This window comes from Monodelphis domestica, chromosome 3 (assembly GCF_027887165.1).
Source record: "Monodelphis domestica isolate mMonDom1 chromosome 3, mMonDom1.pri, whole genome shotgun sequence".
NCBI lineage: Eukaryota > Metazoa > Chordata > Mammalia > Didelphimorphia > Didelphidae > Monodelphis > Monodelphis domestica.
The window spans coordinates 224,292,050-224,311,257 of record NC_077229.1 but is presented as its reverse complement, the minus strand read 5'-3'; the positions used below and the strand labels follow the sequence as shown (position 1 = coordinate 224,311,257).

At 37.1% G+C, this 19,208-nt stretch overlaps 1 protein-coding gene across 1 annotated transcript; it reads left to right on the top strand.

Moving 5' to 3' along the window:
- Nucleotides 1-1,125: 1,125 nt before the first annotated feature.
- Nucleotides 1,126-18,724, top strand: RBFA (ribosome binding factor A). The gene is made up of 7 exons (XM_001375112.3): nt 1,126-1,476; nt 3,877-3,919; nt 4,567-4,743; nt 5,506-5,618; nt 9,287-9,371; nt 12,891-12,961; nt 18,093-18,724. The coding sequence occupies exons 1-7, from the start codon at nt 1,232-1,234 to the stop codon at nt 18,532-18,534; spliced, it is 1,176 nt and encodes a 391-aa protein (XP_001375149.2). The 5' UTR covers nt 1,126-1,231; the 3' UTR covers nt 18,535-18,724.
- The last annotated feature ends 484 nt before the right edge of the window (nt 18,725-19,208 follow it).

Below are 19,208 nucleotides of genomic sequence, written 5' to 3'. Positions count from 1 at the left end.
ATGGTCTTGACACTTAAACCAGTGAAAAACAATGTAAAGAAAGAAAACTAAAGATCAAAAGACTTAAGGAATGTCAATATTAACAAAAATAAAATGTTGATAAAGAGGCTAGCGCAACATATTAAAAATATTATATACTAATTCACAGCTGACTTCATGCCAAAAATGCAAGATGGTTAAATATAAGAAAAACCGTAACAGTCTGAATTAATAACAAAAATTAGGCAAAACTAGTTTTACCAATGGCAGCTAGATGGTACAGTGGATAAAATGCCAGGCCTGGAGTTGGGAAGTCCTGAGTTCAAACTTGACCACACTTTCTAGTTGAGTCAACCTGAGAGAGTCAATTGATCCTGTTTGTCTCAGTTTCTTTATGTGTAAAATGAACTGAAGCGGGAAATGGCAAACTACAGAGTAGGAATCTCTGACTAATGTTAAATTAATGTTGAATTGGACGATTGAAGAAGGCTTCTTGCAGAAAGCCAGATTTTGTATTTGATCCTGGAGGAACAGGCAGCCCCTGGAGTTCCATCCATTGAGTCTGTGTGGCTCGATGTAAAAGGTTCGGAAAAGTAAAGTGGTACCACTAGGGGTTAATTAGAGTATGTAGCTGGACGGTACGTGGTTAGATCGGAGCTTTGGTAAGATCAGTTTGGCAGCTGAGTGGAGAGTGGACTGGAGTAGAGACAAGAGTAGGGAGAGCAGCTAGTACGCAATAGCCGAGGCAGGAAGTGGTGGACCAGGGCAGTGGTCGTGTCTGCTGGAAGAGGGAAGATGTACTGAAGGTATAAGGATGCCACCTCCCGTCACCGGTCCCGTTTTTACATAACTTTGCAGCCCCCTAGCGGAATTAAAGTTTTGGTTCAGCCTTTACATTTGATGTATTCTCTTTTTTTACATTAAGGCCCGGGAATCCGATTGTCCTTAACAAGTTAGAAAAATGGAGGTTGTTTTTTTTAATTAAATTTAATTTAAAAAAAAAAAGAAAAGGCGCCAAGCTTGGAAAAATGTTCTCGGAGCTGGGAGAAACCATGTTCAGCCTGGGACGCCCCGCCCCTTCACTCTCGTAGGGTGGTGACGGCGATGAGCGGGGGCACGTGCGGCGAGGTTGGGGAGTTTCGGCCAATCGCCACCGAGGACGGTTCTGGAAGTGCCGGAACTTCCGCATCTTATCGCGTCGTCTTGGTTTCCTCTCCTTGTGACCATAGGGTCTGCGAGAGCGACTTGGGCGATGTGGGTTGCGTTAGGTCGGCCCGGGTGCTTCTTTTGGAGCGGGACGGAACTGGCGGTTTGGAGAGGGAGAGGGGTCTTGGCGGCTAGAGCTGGGAGTCGGAGGCCGAGCCCTGCGGGAGGTGGAGGCGGCGATACCTCTGGGCTCAGTGTCCTTCGGGGTCGCCCCCTGTGTCGAGGCCTGCATGGTTCGCTCGTCGCCTGCGGCAATAAGAATTTGCTCAAGAAATTTTCTTCGAAAACCAAGTAAATGGAATGGGGAAGGAGGCAACTCGGTGGCGCGGTAGCTAGAGCGCTAACCCATGACCCCTGTTAATCTGGAGATCATGGGCAAGTCCCTTCATCACCCCTAGCCTCAGTTTCCTCTAGTGGCTCATCAGTGCTTGTCGATTATTTACGGTTTCATGTGAAATGGAGATAACTATATCCGCGCCTGCCCTACGATTGAGGGAGATCCATAGCTCTTTGCACACATTAAAGCGTCACATAAATTAGCTGTTAATAGTTTTGGGAAGGGGAGATGTGAGGATGTGCCACAAGTGTCCTCAGGCTGTTGTTGGAGTTCCTTTGAAGCTCCACCTCCAGTCAGTTTATGATTATTCATGGTTGGGCATCGGGCCTGGAGATGAGAGTCCTAAATTTCAAATTTGGCCACAGACTCCAGGTGTGTGACCTTCCTTGGACAAGTCATTTTCCCCTATTGCCAGCCCTTACTACTTACTACTTACCTAGCCTTGGAATCGATATCGATTCTGGGACAGAAGGTAAGAGTTTTTAAAAAAGGAAGAAAGACTCAGTTTCTAGCTGCTGAATCTCCCAAATCATAGGTGCCTCATTTTAAAGATGTAAGCAAGCCAAAGCATCATCCAGTCTGAACTCTCCCCAGAGGAAGTTAAGGAACTTGCTCAGGGTCTCAACAGTTATTAGTGATAGAAAAACTGAAGATGAATAATCCGACTCCAGACTTTCACTTGAATTTACTGTGCCCCAACAGTAGAATAACAGCTGGCTTATTTGCTCATACTATTATGGTAATTATTAGGGTAAGAAGATGAAAATGCTCAAGACAATGCTTAGGTGGTTGAGCACTCTGCCCAATTAGGTTCCATGGAATCTTAGAGCTGAAAAGAATCTTCAAAGATTATGTCCAGAGCTCTCTCATAGTATGGGTATGCCTGATAATGATTTGTCAGGTCCTCAAAAAACCATGTGAAAATTTGAGAAATAATGTGGGAAGCACTAAATTTTGGATATTTCTGGAAAATTGAAAAGTTTGATTCCTCAGGTTGTAAAATCTCACTAGGCAATATTGCTAGATTAACCTGTAGTTTACAAACATGTTGGGATTCTACTATTAAAATTCTTTGTTCCTACTCATATACTATATGAGGTTAATAAAAGAATAGTCAAAAACTTTATACCAATAATTCCCAATTTTTGTTTCTATTCTGTGGATGTTTTCAATAATTTTTAAAGAATCCTTTAAAGGCTTCCAGAGACAGAAAAGGTTGAGAATCTCTGCTTTTTGCCATAAACATTGACCTCTACTAAACCAGTTATGAAATTTTCATTCCCCCAACCACCCTAAAAGAATATGGCATTTTTGCTTTTCAGATTTCAGCATTGTTAGAGCAGTCTGAAGGAAGATAGATTTTGTACTTGGTACTTGAAATCATCCAAAATATAACTGACAGTATAGAAAGATTATGTACTAGTTGTTTCTAAATTACCTTAATTTTAATATCTTCTAAACCATTTAATTGTTGGGCATTGAAAATGAGCATTTGACTTTATATAGCATGGGGAAATCTGGGTGCTCTAATAAACACATTCATGGTAATGGCAAGTTTATCAGGTTGGTCAAGCTGAAAAGCTAGACTTTATATCTAGGAGAGAATGGTTGAATATGTCTGCCCCTGGGCAGGCTTGAGGGACAGGTGGGGAGCCACTTTAGTCAGTTGGTGGTTTGAGATAAATAAGTCTCTGGAGTTGTTGCATCTCTAAAATATGGTTGCTGCTACTTTTCTGTCCTAACTTTCTAGAAGTAGTAGTTGTGTCATTGTTAATATTAAGGTTCTGAAACTATCTCTAGGGGAACAGGACATTTGCTGTATTTGCATTGGTTCTGCCAGATATTATATCCCATTCATTTTTAAAGAGAATAACTATTGAGTCAAAAATCCCCTGTCATTTTAAACCTGACATTTTGTAAATCTTACCAATGAGATATAGTAGGCCTGATATGGCCATGAATTTTAGGTTCTTACTTGGTTTTTAGTAATGATAAAAAGGTGTGGGGTTGCCTTAAAAAAAAAAAAACTGACTCAGAACTACTAATGCCACTAACTTTTTACATTTTTATGAATAGAGCCCAGATCCTTTTGGGTAATTGGAGTAGAGGTTCTTGAGAATTTTTTTCTGCCTTTGTACAGTTAAACAGAACTAACATAAAACACTGTCAAGACTTGAAGTGACTTCATTTTCTTTACCCACTACTAAGTAGTTTTTAATTAGATCCAATGTCTAACTTTAGCTTTTTAATTATATAACTGGTGTCCAGACATCTCAAGAGTCTAATTAGACAATCATAACTTTTTTCTTCAAGTTACTATCAAAGCAAATATAATCTTTCTATTTTCCTCACAGAAAGAAGTTCTGGTATGAAAGCCCTTCCCTAGGACCTTACCTTGTAAGTAAAAGGTGCTGGGGATGATAGAATTTTAGTCCTAGAATCTTTTGCTAAATAAGCCTGGACACATTTGTAAGTGCATAATATTTTCATTCTGCTGCAAGGTTAGAGAGAAGATGTATTCATTAGAGTAAGATTCTTCAAGGGCTGCCAATCATTACTATAGTACCACTTGCCTCTTTTACAGGACAAGAGTATCTTTAGGTAAGAAGGACTAGTTGTCATAGCAAATGGAAGATGGGATTTTTTTTTCTCAGAACACAGGATTATTCACTTGCACCATTTTCTGCAATCTAGTTTCCAATTAAGCAAATATGACTGATTAGATTTATAGCTGCTTCAAATACAGTCATTGTACATAAAAATCTACATAGACTGCTAAAGATTACAAATATTTATGTAAAAGCATTGGTGAATTCTTTTATTTAAGAGAGAATCAAAGAAGTCATCTGTAAAATAAGCAGTTAGCATTTTCTCACTGAAAGCCAAGACAACTCAATATGGTTTTTGTGGGCTATTTTACATTTAGGGAGGTGGCCAGATGCCATTTGAGCATTCCTTGATATCCTTTCCTTTAAATTTAATAGGTGTTCAACATACTAAGATGTTAGTCATTTTTAACCCATGTGTTCTTTTTCTCTTTGAAGACTCGGAACCCATCAAGCTGGGAAAGTCTAAAGAAACATACTTCAAAGAAGACCAGAAAAGAAGATAGCATACGCAAAAGAGCCCTGGACGGCATTCTTTATCAAGCATTGTCAGACTTGATGTGTACCTTTGAGGTGAATCAAGATATCTATGATCTGAATGTGGAATTTTCAAAGGTAAACCATTGTGGCCACAGTTTCTGAAAAGCTGTGCTGATGAAGTTTCAGGACTTGCATCAATTATGTATTGAGTCTTTTCATATTGACAGTTACCAATTCATGCACAAAGACTGTAGTTGTAGGTTGCAGAGGTAGCATTAAAACTTTTCATTTAAAAAAGCTAACGGAAAATTAGAATGTGTAAATGTAGGCAAATGTCTAAGTAGAAAAACAGAATACCAGAAGATGTGAGAAAGAAGTAAATCAGATTTTGTTGTTTTTTAAAATCCAAGTAAACTATTTTCTGTTGACAGATAGGTGGCAGAGTGAGTAGAGTATTGGGTATGGAATCAGGAAGACTTGTTCAAATGTGACCTAAGACATCTAACTAGCTGTGGTGACCCTGGGCAAGTCATTTACATTTCAACATTACATTTAACCCTGTTTGCCTCAGTTTCCTCATTTATAAAATAAGCTGAAGAAGGAAATGACAAACCACTCCAATGTCTTTGTCAAGAAAAACCAAAAGAGGTCATAAAAGTTGGATACAACTGAAAAGTACTAAAAAACAACAAAAACAAACTATTCCTCCCATTATTTTAAAGTGAATTCACCCTTGGGAATAAAGGTCTAAGTATGCAGAGTTGGAGTGTTTGCTAAGTTAGGAGGAATTAAATACTACTTTTTGTTACTCACTGGATGAAACTTTTTTGTATACACAAAGTTTAAGAGAACAAAACCTGATTAAATGATTTTTTTTTTTGGTTGGTGGTATTTCAGGTATCTCTTGCTCCAGATTTCTCAGCCTGTCGTGTATATTGGAAGACATCCCTTTCTGCTGAGCAAAACGATCACATAGAAGCAGTTTTACAGAAGAGTGCTTCACGTATCAGGTGCTACCATTTTGCTTTCTCAATGATTCTTGCATTATAGTTTTCATAGTGTATTAAAGCTTTCCCAAAACATCCCAGTTTTTTTGTTTGTAGTTAATTATCTTAGGTTTTCCCTCTAATTACATTCTCTTTTATGGAAAGTATTAAGTAGTTTTCTAGGAAATTCATAGCATATTTTGGCATTTTAAAAAAAAAAACCTTTTTTATTTAGTGATTTCAAAACTTTATTTTCTTCAGGCTTAAAGTATACAAATAAAGCTTTATTAACTGGAACCTATTCCAATTAAACATTTAATAAGAACTTGCCATATTTGATTTGAGGAAGAAGCAGAGTTTAGATAAAATAGAGTCTTGTTCAGCCCAGCTAACTGGTTACTTCATCAGAAATTCCCAATTTTGAAGTAAATTTCAAGAGCATAAGCTTATATAGAGGATTTAGTTTTTTAAAAAGTAACTTCTAAGGGGCAGCTGGGTAGCTCAGTGGATTGAGAGCTAGGCCTAGGTTCAAATCTAGCCTTAGACACTTCCCAGCTTTGGGACCCTGGGCAAGTCACTTGACCCCCATTTCCTAGCCCTTACCACTCTTCTGCCTGGGAGCCAATACACAGTATTGACTCCAAGACAGAAGATAAGGGTTTAAAAAAAAAAAGTAACTTCTAGGCAACATCCTAAGTTAAGCACACATTTTTGCCCAATCTTCTGTCTCTATACTAAAATACCATGAAAATTGGTGTGTATGATGATGGTTTTGAAGGTTATTACATAATCCTGAACTATAGATTCCAGAAGGGTTTAATTATATTCTCTGTGAAATGAAGGAATATTATGCTTACGTTTTATTCACATATTTTCTAAAATTAGTGTCTTATTGATGATCAACTCCAGTTAGAACATTCCTACATAACAATCAATAATTTAGTATAGCTAAACAAAATAATACATATCCACACATTGGTCATATCGGAAAATATATGCCATATTCTGCACCTATAATCTATCCCCTCTGTCAAGAAGAACAAAGCATACTTTGCTGTTAGTGCTCTGAAATTATAATTGGTTTAGTAGTATTTTCTTTTACATTATTGTGATAATTGGGGCAATTGTTTTTCTGATTTTGCTTATTTCACCCAACATGTAAAGTAAGTTTTACTGGAGACATATTAAAACTTAAAATATCTAAAATTGAACTCAGTACCTCATCTCCTTTCCTCTTCCAAATTTTGCTATATATGAATAAAATAACACTATCTTCTTTCTCTCCTAGGTTTATCTCTTTATGCATTATTCTGGACTCCTCACTGTCCTTTACACCACATATATATCAATCACCAGTCTTTGCATTTTTCTCTTTCTCTCTCATATGCAACTTCTCTCTGCTCTCACACTGACCACCTTAGGTTAGATTCTTTTCACTTCTTGACTATAGTATTAAAATAGTCCCCTAATTATTCTCCCTGCTTAAACTCTCTCATTCCTCTAGTCCATTATAGAATGCATAAATTCTTTATACATAAATCTGGTCATTTGACTCCCTTGCTCATTCAGTTCTAGTAGCTTCCTCTAGAATGCCTCTGGTTGGCGTTTAAAGGCCTAAACATCCTGATGTCAACTTGTCTTTCCAGTCTCATTTTTAGCTCTACCTCTCCCTCTCCCTCTCCCTCTCCCTCTCCCTCCCTCTCTCTCTCTCTCTCTCTCTCTCTCTCGTCTCTCTCTCTCTCTCCTCTCTCTCTCTCTCTCTCTCTCTCTCTCTCTCTCTCTCTCTCTCTCTCTCCCTCTCTCCCTCTCTCTCTCTCTCTCTCTCTCTCTCTCTCTCTCTCTCTCTCTCTCTCTCTCTCTCTCTCTCTCTCTCTCTCTCTCTCCCTCTCCTCCCCTCTCTCTCTCTCTCTCTCCCTCTCTCTCTCTCTCTCTCTCTCTCTCTCTCTCTCTCTCTCTCTCTCTCTCTCTCTCTCCCTCTCTCTCTCTCTCTCTCTCTCTCTCTCTCTCTCTCTCTCTCTCTCTCTCTCTCTCATCTCTCTCTCTCTCTCTCTCTCTCTCTCTCTTCTCTCTCTCCTCTCTCATCTCTTTCTCCCTTCTCATTCTCTTACTGTCTTGCTCTCTCTCGTATGCTAATCCAGCTAAGCTGACCTTTTCTCTGTTCTTCACACATTCAGTTCCATCTCTATCTCATTGTCTTTTCAGGGGTCATCCCCCATCTGGAATGTACTCTTTCCTTACTACCACTTCCTAGAGTCGTCCTCTTCCTTGAAGATACAGCTTAAGCACTATTTTCTATAGGAAACCCTTTCTGATCCCCTCCTTCTCTCCTTCCCAGACTTTTGTTGCTATTTAGTTGTCATAAATATAAATAAATATTAAGTAAAGTACAAAACAGTCTGGGAGAGACTACATTGTACTTAACTACTTTGAATATATTTGTACCTATTAACTTCATGTATGTATATGTTTTCCTATTTACTTGTGTCCTCTGTTAAAATGTAAGCACCTTAAGAGTAGGGACTGTTTCATTCTTTGTACTTGTATCCTCAGAGCCCAACACAACACCTTGTGCATGTAAATACTATTTAGTGTATCTTGTACTATTGTACATACTTGGTAAAAGTAATACTCTGTGATATGTTTATTAATTCTTCTTTGCCATTTCTTAAAACACTTTTCTTTGTTTCCAATTCTTTGCTATTACAAAAAAGTGCTTTTACAAATATATATGTGTATATATATATTTTTTTTCATCTTTCTCTCTTACCTTCTTGGAGTATATGCTGGTAATGCTGGATCAAAAAATATACATAACTTGGTGATTTTTCTGGCATAATTCCAAATTGTTTTCCAGAATTGCCATATCAATAGACAGCTCTACTGAAGTACATTAATTGCCCTATCTTTCCACAGCATCTTCATTGTTTACCATTTTTATCTTTTATTGTCTTAGATCATTCATATGATTACTGAAAGATTGGATTTCTTCTTCTTTTTTTTTAAACTGTTACCTTTTGTCTTGGAATCAATACTGTGTATTGGTTCCAAGTCAGAACAGTGGTAAGGGCTAGGCAATGGGGGTCAAGTGACTCTATCTATGACCCTCGGTAAATCATTTAACCTCTTCAGCTATAAAATTAAATATATATATAATGAAATATGTATATTCATTATATATGTATAATATATAATAAATATATATAATAAAATGAAATATAAAATAAAATGAAAATAATAATAGCACTTACCTCATAGGGTTATTGTGAGAATCAAATGAGATATTTGTAAAACACTGAGCACAGTGCCTAGATCGTCATAGGTCCTTATTAAATGCTTGTTTTCTTTCTTCCTTAATAAAGGTCAGTATTCAGAACATTATAATCATATAATAGAAAGAGCCTACAAATATACAAAGGGAGTTTTTGTTATAAAAGTACTTTTAAGGGGCCTAATTTAAGAAAAAACAAGCTAGTGTGATTATTACTCTACAGTGCAAATCTTTTTTTTCTCATGTTACAGTGGATTGCTGGAGACTTTTTAGGTTGACATTTTAGTTCTGGGTTAGATTTCTAAATTAGCTTCTTGCCACTGATTGTAAAGTCATAATGTGTTTTTATTTTAACACCATCACTCCTCTCCAGTAAATGTCATGTTAAAGCTGAGTAAATCTTTGGGCCTTCTGTTCTTTTTAGGCATCTTTTAATTACTCATCAGGTGCTAAGAAATGTTCCTCCTATAGTATTTATTCGGGACAAAGAAAGTGCAGCAATAGCAGAGGTAAGTAAGACTTAACATCTAATGCTACATATAAATAACATTAGGTTGTCAGGGTAAATTTTATTTTGACAGATATATTATTCCCCGTGCCAGGAAAATGTAGTAGACTGATTTTTCCTTCTTATTTTGGAAAAGGATTTAAATTACAGGAACATAAAACTTGATATGAGTGTGTTAAAAGAACTTGAAATTGAATCTATTGTTAATTAAATTATCCTCAAGCTGCTTTGCTTTCTCCTCTTGAAAAAATGTAGACTCTCACCCAAACCCATTTTCTTCCACCTTAGAATCAATACCATGTATTGGTTCTAAAGCAGAAGAATGGTAAGGGCTAGGCAATGGGGGTTAAGTGACTTGCCCAGGGTCACATAGCTAGGAAGTGTCTGAGGCCATATCTCTAGGCCTGACTCTCAATCCACTGAGCTACCCAGCTGCCCCCCCAACCCATTTTAGTATAACAAGATACTATTAATTTCCCATTCTAGTTTTGAAAGAATCGAATTATTTAGTAACATGTTATTATTCAATTATTAGTTATATAATATTAGTTATATAGTACCGTGTTCTATTGATTATGGATCTGGAATTTCATTGGTGTGGATATTTCTTCCAATTACAGAGATTGCAATTCCTTTATAATTTAATAGATGGTCTTTAAAAGTTGCTGTAGTGGAAAATTCAACTGGTCTTTATCTATCACATACATGAACCATCATCACCAGCCCTATATTTGAAGTCTTTCTAGCTTGTTAGGGCCATCCAAAATTTTTGCTCCACTAGAATACCCTCGGAGAACCCAGGGTTAGTCGAAGTCAGAAATGTCAGGATACGACCTCCAACTTGTTTATAGCAAATGAAATAAATTTTCTAAATATTTTAAACCCATAAATTATAAAATTTTCTACAACATTACTTTGAAAGAAAATTTTGATGAAATGTGTTTTTCCTAAGAAATGAAATCTGATGATTAGTTTGGCATTTGATAAATAATGATGAGATATTGATCTATTTCAGTCATTTTCTGCTTTTAGAAGCAATAAATTCGTGAAAATGTCTCCTAAGGTTGCCATTTGTGTTCCTTGTAGTCAATTAATTCCTCAGTTTTAGGTCAAGACTACATGGCAAGATGGTGATGCTCTCACCTAAAAATCATTTTGATGCCTCTCTAGTCATTCACTTGCATTGCTTCTTTTACAAGCTTTTCAATAGCCTTCCAGCCTGCAAGAGAAGATTGGGGAATGTTATGAAAAGATAGATTTAATAACAATATTTGAAGCATTTTTCAAAAATGCTTTTAACACCCAAGAGAAATATTTAGGGAAATCAATTAAAGCTGCACATGAAAATTAGTCCAAATAATTCAGCACTTCAGAAAAAATTCTAACTAGACAAACAGTAAACATTAATCAAATGTCTACTATGTGCCAAAGAATTGAGAAAATAGTTTTAGAAGTCTGGCTGTTCCTCAAAATATTGTGAAGTATAGAAAGAACCATGTAAATTGAAATTTTAATTAAATTCAGCACTTGAGGCCATATTAGGCATAACAGCATTAGTAAAATTTTTAAATATGATTTTAGATAATATTTATATGATTTTTCAAAATTTACAAAATAACCTTAGAGGTCAGATTGTGCAGGTGTTGAAAGTAGCAGGATATCCATTTTGATAATGAAGAAACAGACTTTAGAGATGAAGTAATATATCCAAGGTGATGTAGCCAAAATCATGGAATCCTAGTTTTGTGGGATTGACCTCAATCATCTTGTCTAATACATACCTAAACAAGATTATCTCTTGCAGCATTCCTGTGGAATTATTACCTAATCTCCAGGGCAGCCCATTCTCCTTTTGGATGACTCTTATTTTTTAAATAATGTTTATACTTATGTTTAGTCCAAACTTTCCTTTCTGCAACACATGTTTATAATTCTTTTGACTCTGAGATGAAACAAAACAAATCTAATCCCTTGTCTACAGGAAAGCCTTTTAGACACATGAAAATATCCAGTCTCTTCAAATTCCTTCTAAATTTTCTTTAGGATAAGCTTTCCCTATTCTTTCATTCAATCCTTCTGTCTTCCTATGATATGGTATATTCTCCCTTCTTAGTCACCTAGTTTTGGGGTATTTCAACTGGCCTTTAAGTAAGGTACTTGGATTTGAGCATTATATTCCATTTGTTTTGAGACCTGTAAGGTACAGAAGGATTATCATATCTCTTTTTCTGGGTGCTGTGCTTCTCCAAGGGTATCCAAGGAGCATTTGCTTTCTTTGATGCCCTATTATATTTGACTCATTGAACTTGCAATCCATTAAACTTTCTTATCCATTTCAGACTAACTACTCCTCCATCTTGAATTTGTGTTTTTTTTTTTAACTGAACCACAGGACTTTCTATTCAGATTTCATCTTATCAGACCTGTTGTTCTAATCATTAAAATTCTTTTGGTTCCTGACTTTGTCATCTGCAGATTTGATAAGTGTACTATCTATGCCATTGATCAAATCATAGATTACCACACTAAACAACATAGGGCCCATCAGATCCCAAGGGTACTTTATTATCAATTTTTCAAATTGACTTTGGCTTGTTGCTGAATATTCTTTTTGTTGGATTAGTCTCCCCTTGCCTCATCTCTCCACTTTGCCACTAGGATAGCAGATGACAGATTGTCGAACACTTTGCCAGAATCTTGGTATAAGTAGATAAGGTTTTTCTGTCATGACCTACCTGTTCCTGATGAAGTCAGGCTTCAAACTCTTCCTTTAATAATTTGTGTTACCACTTTGTTGGAAATTGAAGTTCGGCTTACCAGGCTATGGTATATAGACTTAATTTTCTCCCTTCTTAAAAAAAATTAGAACACTTGTCCTTTTCTCCCTGCACCTTTTCCATAGTCTTTCCTGTTTCTAAGATTGCTGATAGCCCTTCAGCAGTCATATGTGCCAATGCTTTCAGAACTCTTTATATAGGTTCTCTACTAGATCCACTCCTGATTCTTTAAATTTTTCTACTTCCTTATTAATAATCTGTCCTACCCTGCTGATGTCTTCAGTCCTTTGGTCTCTTTGATTTATGAATTCCTGTTTGGGGCTGTCATTTAAGGAAGCACCCAGACCATCTGTTCTTACTTCTCTCTTTCCTCCACTCCTAATTCTCCAGACTTTTCTACCTTGTCCCCACTTTTTTTTTTAACCTATCTTTCCTGTCCATTTTTATGTTTTCCTCCCCCATTGAAACATAAAGTAAAATAATAGAAAGTAGTTCTTCCTTTTCTCCTTTGCCTTGTTTTCTTCATCCTTTCTCCCTCAAGCAGAAGTACTGACCCTGCTTTGATCTTTCTTTTAAATGAAACAACCAAAAAACCTCACTTTGGTTTTTTCAGTTAGTAGAGTGAATTAGTCTTAGGTGTATTAATAATATTCCATTTGTAAGTGTTGAAGCCAAGTCTTGAACCTAGGTTTCTGGTGTAGGTGGTAACAAAATGTAACTAACTATTTTAATTTATTTTTCAGATTAATCGGTTATTGGAAATTGCTGATTTTGGACCCCCTGATGAAAAAGATTTGATACAGAGTGACTTAAGGTAAATAGCCTAATATTTCCTCACATTCTTGGCCTCAGATTAAGGGTGCTTTTACATGGACATATTCTGTATGCGAAATTCCTAGTACATTATATAACTTATATTGTATTAGAAACAGAACCCCAAAAACCTATTTCACTCAGTTGTCAATTTTAGAAACTTTTCCAGGCTTATTTTATATGATCTTCTTGATCTATATGATTTCATGTGATCTTGATAACTTTGTTACATTTACTCTTGATTTTTTGCAGTGCTATTCTTTCCATCTACATTGTTGTAGTTACTGTGTCTTTTGTTTTCTTGGCTCTGCTTTTACTCTGCATCAATTCATTTAGACCTTTCCTTGCTTCTCTGTATTCATCACAGTCAACATTTCTTACACCTTCCAGATTTTTTTATTTTCCTTTTTTTGGTCAACTTTACCAGTTTGATTGGGGTAAGAAGAAATATCATAGTTCTTTCAATTACATTTTTCTAATCATTAGTGGTTTAGAGCAATTTTTCTTATGGCTATTGATAGCTTTCTTTGAAAAGTACCTGTTCGTATCCTTTGACTGTTGATGGATGACTGTTATTCTTATAAGTTTGAATCATTTCCCTTTATCTTAAAAATGAAACCTTTATTAGAGAAAGTGACTGCAAAGATTTTCCCCCCTCCATACCTAATTCACATGAGTTGTCTTTAAAAACACTTAAGGATTTTATGATCTGAAGATGAAGGGGGTATGTTCCAGGCCTGAAAACACAATGAGTACATAGGTTTAGAAATAGAAGATGGAGAGTCACTTATAAAAGAAAAAATCCAGTTGTTTTATAGAAGTTGTGATGGAAAGTAATGCGTAATAAGGCTGGTGGAGGGGATGGGGTAGAGTGTTGCTAAATGTCTGAGAGGATAGAGAACCAGGCCTGAAGATGGGATGACCTGGATTCAACTATGGCCTCTGATATTTCCTAGCTGTCACCCTGAGCAACATTTGATCCCCATTGTCTAGCCCTTAGTTTTTCTGCCTTAGAACCAAGAAGATGGAAGGTAAGGGTTTAAAAAAAGATAAAGCTAGTTATAATAGAGTGGGGCCAGGTAATGAAGGGTTTTAAATGCTAAATTTATATTTGCTTCTTATAGTAAGAAGTATGGTGAGACTTGAGGCAGAAAGGCCAAATAAAGAGGTTATTGTAGTAATCTAGATGAAAACTTATGGGGACTAGACCTACAGTTATATAGATGGAGAGAAAGTGATAGATACAAGATGTTATGGAGGTAGCAATGATAGGAATTGGCAATTGATTGGATATGTGGAATCAAGTAATGACACTAAGATTAAAAACCTAGGTCAGTGATGGCAAACCTTTTAGAGATGGAGTGTTGGGCCCCACCCTACCTCCCAGATCAAGTACTATGCTGCCCTGCCCCCAGTACCCCAGAGACTGTGTGCCATGCCCACACACACACAGGGGAAGGAGCAAGCACTCCCACTGGGTGCTGGGTGGAGGGGTGAATGAAGTGAGGAATGGCCTCAGCGAGTGAAGAGAGAGGGAGGGGAGTGGCCTAAGCGCTCTTCTCCCCTCCAGCTCTGCCTCCTGTGAACCGCCCAACTTACCTGCTGTGCATTCCCATTGGGCACCTGGGCAGAGGGGAAGGTGATGTAAAAATATGTCATTAGGTGCAGTGGAGAGAGGGAGAGGAGCTGCTCCACCAGAGACCCTCTGCCTTTCTAATAATGAACTCTCAGGGGGGAGGGGGGAGGGGGATGAGGTGGCCACATGCCCACAGAGAGCTGTCTGCATGACATCTTTGACACCCATAACATAGGTTCACCATCACTGACCTAGGTGATTAAAAGAATGCTGATGCTCTTGACAAGTTAGGAAGTGGAATGGGTTGTGGGAAAGACCTTCAGATACTGAATTCCACTTTGGACAGGTTAAGTTTGAGATGCTCATGAGTTCATCCAGTTCAGTATGTCAAGGCAGAAACTTTAAAAAACAGATTTGAGAATGGATGAGTAAACAAGTGTAATTCTTTATTTTAATTGCCTTTTTAATGCTGTTGTCATTGGCAAAATTATTTACAAACCAGCCCTTCAAATAGCCACTTGTTCTATGGGGGTAATGATTAATATCAACTACCATTGAAGAATATTGGTCTCATTTAATTCCCAGTTTTATTAACTCATCCTTCATCAGTAAAGAAAACACAGAGAATATCTTGTTGTCTTAAACTGTTGACATTTATATGTGAAAAGCTAAACACCAGAGGGTTGGCCCACAAAATGTCTGCTTTTTTGGTCTATAGAAACTCAAGCATCTTGCCTACTAAGTTATAGAGCAGTTTTATCCTGGTTTGATGGAGGTAGTACCTTAAAAGTTATTGAATCATAGATTTAGAACTAGAAGGCATGTCCAGAAGCCACCTGCCTAGGCTTGTTCCTTCATTTTACCAATAAGGAAATCAGGGACAAGGCAGTTAATATTATTTACCTGCCCAAGGTCATGTAGTAGTAAGTGAAAAGTCAGGATTTCAGTCCTAGGCCTTATGACTCCAAATCTAATATTCTTTCCACTGTATCAAAGTATATTTAAGTCTTGGTTTGTTTGTTTTTAAGCTTTTAGAAAAGGTATTTATTCCAATTGTATAGCAGTTACAAAATATTTCTTCCACATATCCACGGAGGATAGGGTAGGGAGAGTAGACACAAACTTATACAGGACAAGTGAGGAGCAATCATTTATTAAGTGCTTACTTGCTTTGTGCCCTGGCACTGTGCTAAGCTCTAGAGATAAAAATACAAGCAAAAAAAAAAAGTCCCTGTTTTCAAGGAGTTTGCATTCTCATGGAAGAAGACAACACATAAAAAGGGATCTGAAAATTGGGGTTTGGTGGATGTAGAAAGGAGAGAGTAGAGGAAAAAGGAATGAATCTACATAGGAGTATGGCAGTGTGGCTGAAAAGTCCAGAAAGTCAGAGGCAAAGCCAGGAGATGAATGAAAGAAGCCTAGTGTGGGCTCCTCTTCCAAAAGGAGAAAGAATTCACTGAAGGAAACAGGAGACTTCAGGGTTGGAGGTATGTTTTTTCAGGGTAGATCAGGGAAGTTCCAAGGTCAGAAGGAAACTGAGGCATGAGGGCAAAGTCCAATGAGTCAAAAGTGGAGTCAGGAGAGGAAACAGTGGTAAGGGAACCTAGGATAAGGCACTTCACAACTCTAGATCACCAAGGCCTCCATCTTCTCTAGGGAACCCTTACAAAAGATATACTTTTACACAGTTGATCTTATTCCATATAGATAATAAATGACTTTAAACCATATTCCAAACATTTTCCTTTCTTAAAGGTTGTTAATAATGATCTCCAGGTCAGGGAGTAAAATACCCATTCCTTCCTTTTTTATGGACTTTCCAGGGCTAAAGAGAAATAGCACTTTATAATAGTAGTAGCCTCATAATAGAGCTTGTGATGAAGGATATTTTTAATGGTCCCATTAAGGTGATTCCAGTGGATTTGAGCTCTGTAATAGTGTGTTTTCTGATTAAGAACAGGTTGGTTTTCAATCAATTCATAAACATTTATATTTAAAGTGACACTGACTATTATATGCTGTTATAAGATAAGGTACTTTATAGCTGAAAATGTAAACAAAGCAATACCAGCTGGCTTCCCTTGATATGTTACTTATGTGTTACAATACTGTTTATGAGTACCAGATGAAGAGAAAGGAAAGTAAGAAACCATTTGCTAGAATACTACATCCAAGGATTTTTCAAAATTTGTATTTATAGCTTTTGTTTTTACTTCATTGATGCATATGTCCTTTTCCCCTTTACTACTGAGTGACCTATCCCTGTAACAAAGAAAAGAGAAATTGAGTTCTGCAAAATTAATCAATACATCAGCCAAGTCTGACAGTATATATAGTATTCCATGCTGATTTAGTCCTCTATCTCTTCATGAAAGAGCAGGAGGTGTATCTTCTAGTATAAAAGGGGCTAGTGCATAGTTTGGACTTGTGGCTGCCCTTTATTTATCCTTTCTGTCATACCACATGCACATATTGGTGGCTTTGTTGAGCTTTTTCCCTCAGACTACTAAGAAATGAACTTTTCAGTAAAAAGAATCAAATCAAAACTCCCTAAAATCACATGGAATACACCATTACAATTACAGCCTAGTGTTTGTTTTTTTAAACCCTTACCTTCCATCTTGGAATCAATACTGTGCATAAATAGGCAGAAGGGTGGTAAGAGCTAGGCATTGGAGGTTAACTGACTTGCCCAGGGCCATAGTACTAGTCAGTATTTTATATCAGATTAGAACCCAGGACCCCCAGTCTCTAGGCCTGGCCCTCAGTCCTCTGAGCCACCTAGTTTCTCTGTAAATATATATTTTTTTACATTAAAGTCTCAATTCTATTGGTGACCAGAGGAGACACATCATTAGGTTTGTTTATAGCCAGTTTTCTTTCATGTAATGTTCATATGGTAGAAAGTTTAATGGTTTTGAAAGAGAAGACAAAATCGTGTGTGTCTGCATATTTATCTCTTGTAGTCATTCTTGGTTGAGTTCCCTTACATAAACTGTTCAATTCACTTGATTAATCTGGCATGTATAATTGAAAAATTTCAATTGGACTGCATTTAATGAAGGCATTAGGTGACTATGAAAAAATTGTGCTCAACAGAATCACTTGTTGTATGGTTATGAAGGGCTGAGGCTGATTAACTCTGAAGCAAGAGTAATAGCATAGTAGCAGCTGGGTGACTCAGTGATTTGAGAGCCAGACCTAGAAATGGGAGATCCTGGGTTTAAATCTGGCTTCAGACACTTCCAAGCTGTGTAACCCTTTAAAAGTTACTTGATACCCATTGCCTAGCCCTTACCCCTCTTTTGCTTTGGTAGTATTGATTCCAAGACAGAAGGTAAGGGCTTTTTAAAAATGAAAAGAGAGTAATAGCATTAACATTATTTGCTTTCTTGCTGCATTTTTGGTTCTTCATAATTACCCAAAGTATTGTTTTGGAGGTATGTGCATGGATGAGTTAACACATACTGTATTTTTATGTGGAAATGTTTAAAGTGTTTCTTTTATGCTGTTGATAGATGAAGATTCCCTCTTTTTTTGCCCTTTAAATTCACAGAAAATCTGAGGCTTCACTAGCCACTGAAACATCTCATGTGTCAGAATCCACTGTTCAACCAAGCCTCTTTGGAATTGACCATGAAGCTCTCCACAAGCAGATAATGGAGTACAAAAGAAACAAAAGGAAAGAGCATGAGAGTGTAAGCATTGGGAGGGAAGAGCAAGAGCAGGAACAGCTAGCTATGCTGAAGAAGCAAGTGAAGAAGAAAATGAAGAAGGCAAAGCATCCCAAGGATGATGATATCACTCCCCAAGAATATCTCCTTGATAGATATTGTGACAATCAGCCAAATGAAGATGATATATTTTTTGAAGAACATAAACCAGATTATGAACTGAAGGAAGCATTAGAGAAATTAGAGTTGGAGGATAATAGTGATTATAAGGAACAGAATTCATTAATTATAGGTCCTGGAGAAAATAAACATAAGAAGTGTTAAATTTTCTGATACTTTTTTTTTTCAATTTGGTTGGTTTTGCTATTTAACATTAAACTGGTCCTAAAAAGTTATTCTTATTATCATTATACACATTGTCTCTATTCCTATTTTGAAAATTAAAAGCACATTTTTCCTTTTTCAAAATGGGAATCAATTAAAGACTGAAATAAAGAATGTAAACTGAGTGAAACTTTTACTTGTTGAAATGGAGAGGTAAACTGAGGTGAAACCTGCGTCTTCTTCAATGACTGCTGTTCTCTGGCTGGCTGTGACTAGAGAGACCTGCTGAGGGAGCCTGAACCTGCTTATTTGTGATGGAGGGATGCCACACACACACACAGATGCTGGTACACTGAAGGATTGCTTTGTGTTTTATTCTGGGGTTTGCCCTGGGGTTTGCTCTGGGATTTCTGCCTATTGATCCCTACTGATTGCTGATTGATCAATCTATTTCCTAACCCCCTTCCTCCCTCACTCCCTCCCTTAACCAACCTCTCCCTTTTGCCTCCCTCACCTCCCAGATCTTCTTGAAGCCTTTGGCTCCTTCCCTCCCTCCTGAGTTGAACTATGATGATACTCTAGTTGCTTTCTCAGTCAAGGGGTTTATTGGGATAACAGGATGGGAAACTGAGGTAAGAGGGATGGATGAGGAATTTCCCTAATCTAAATGAGAT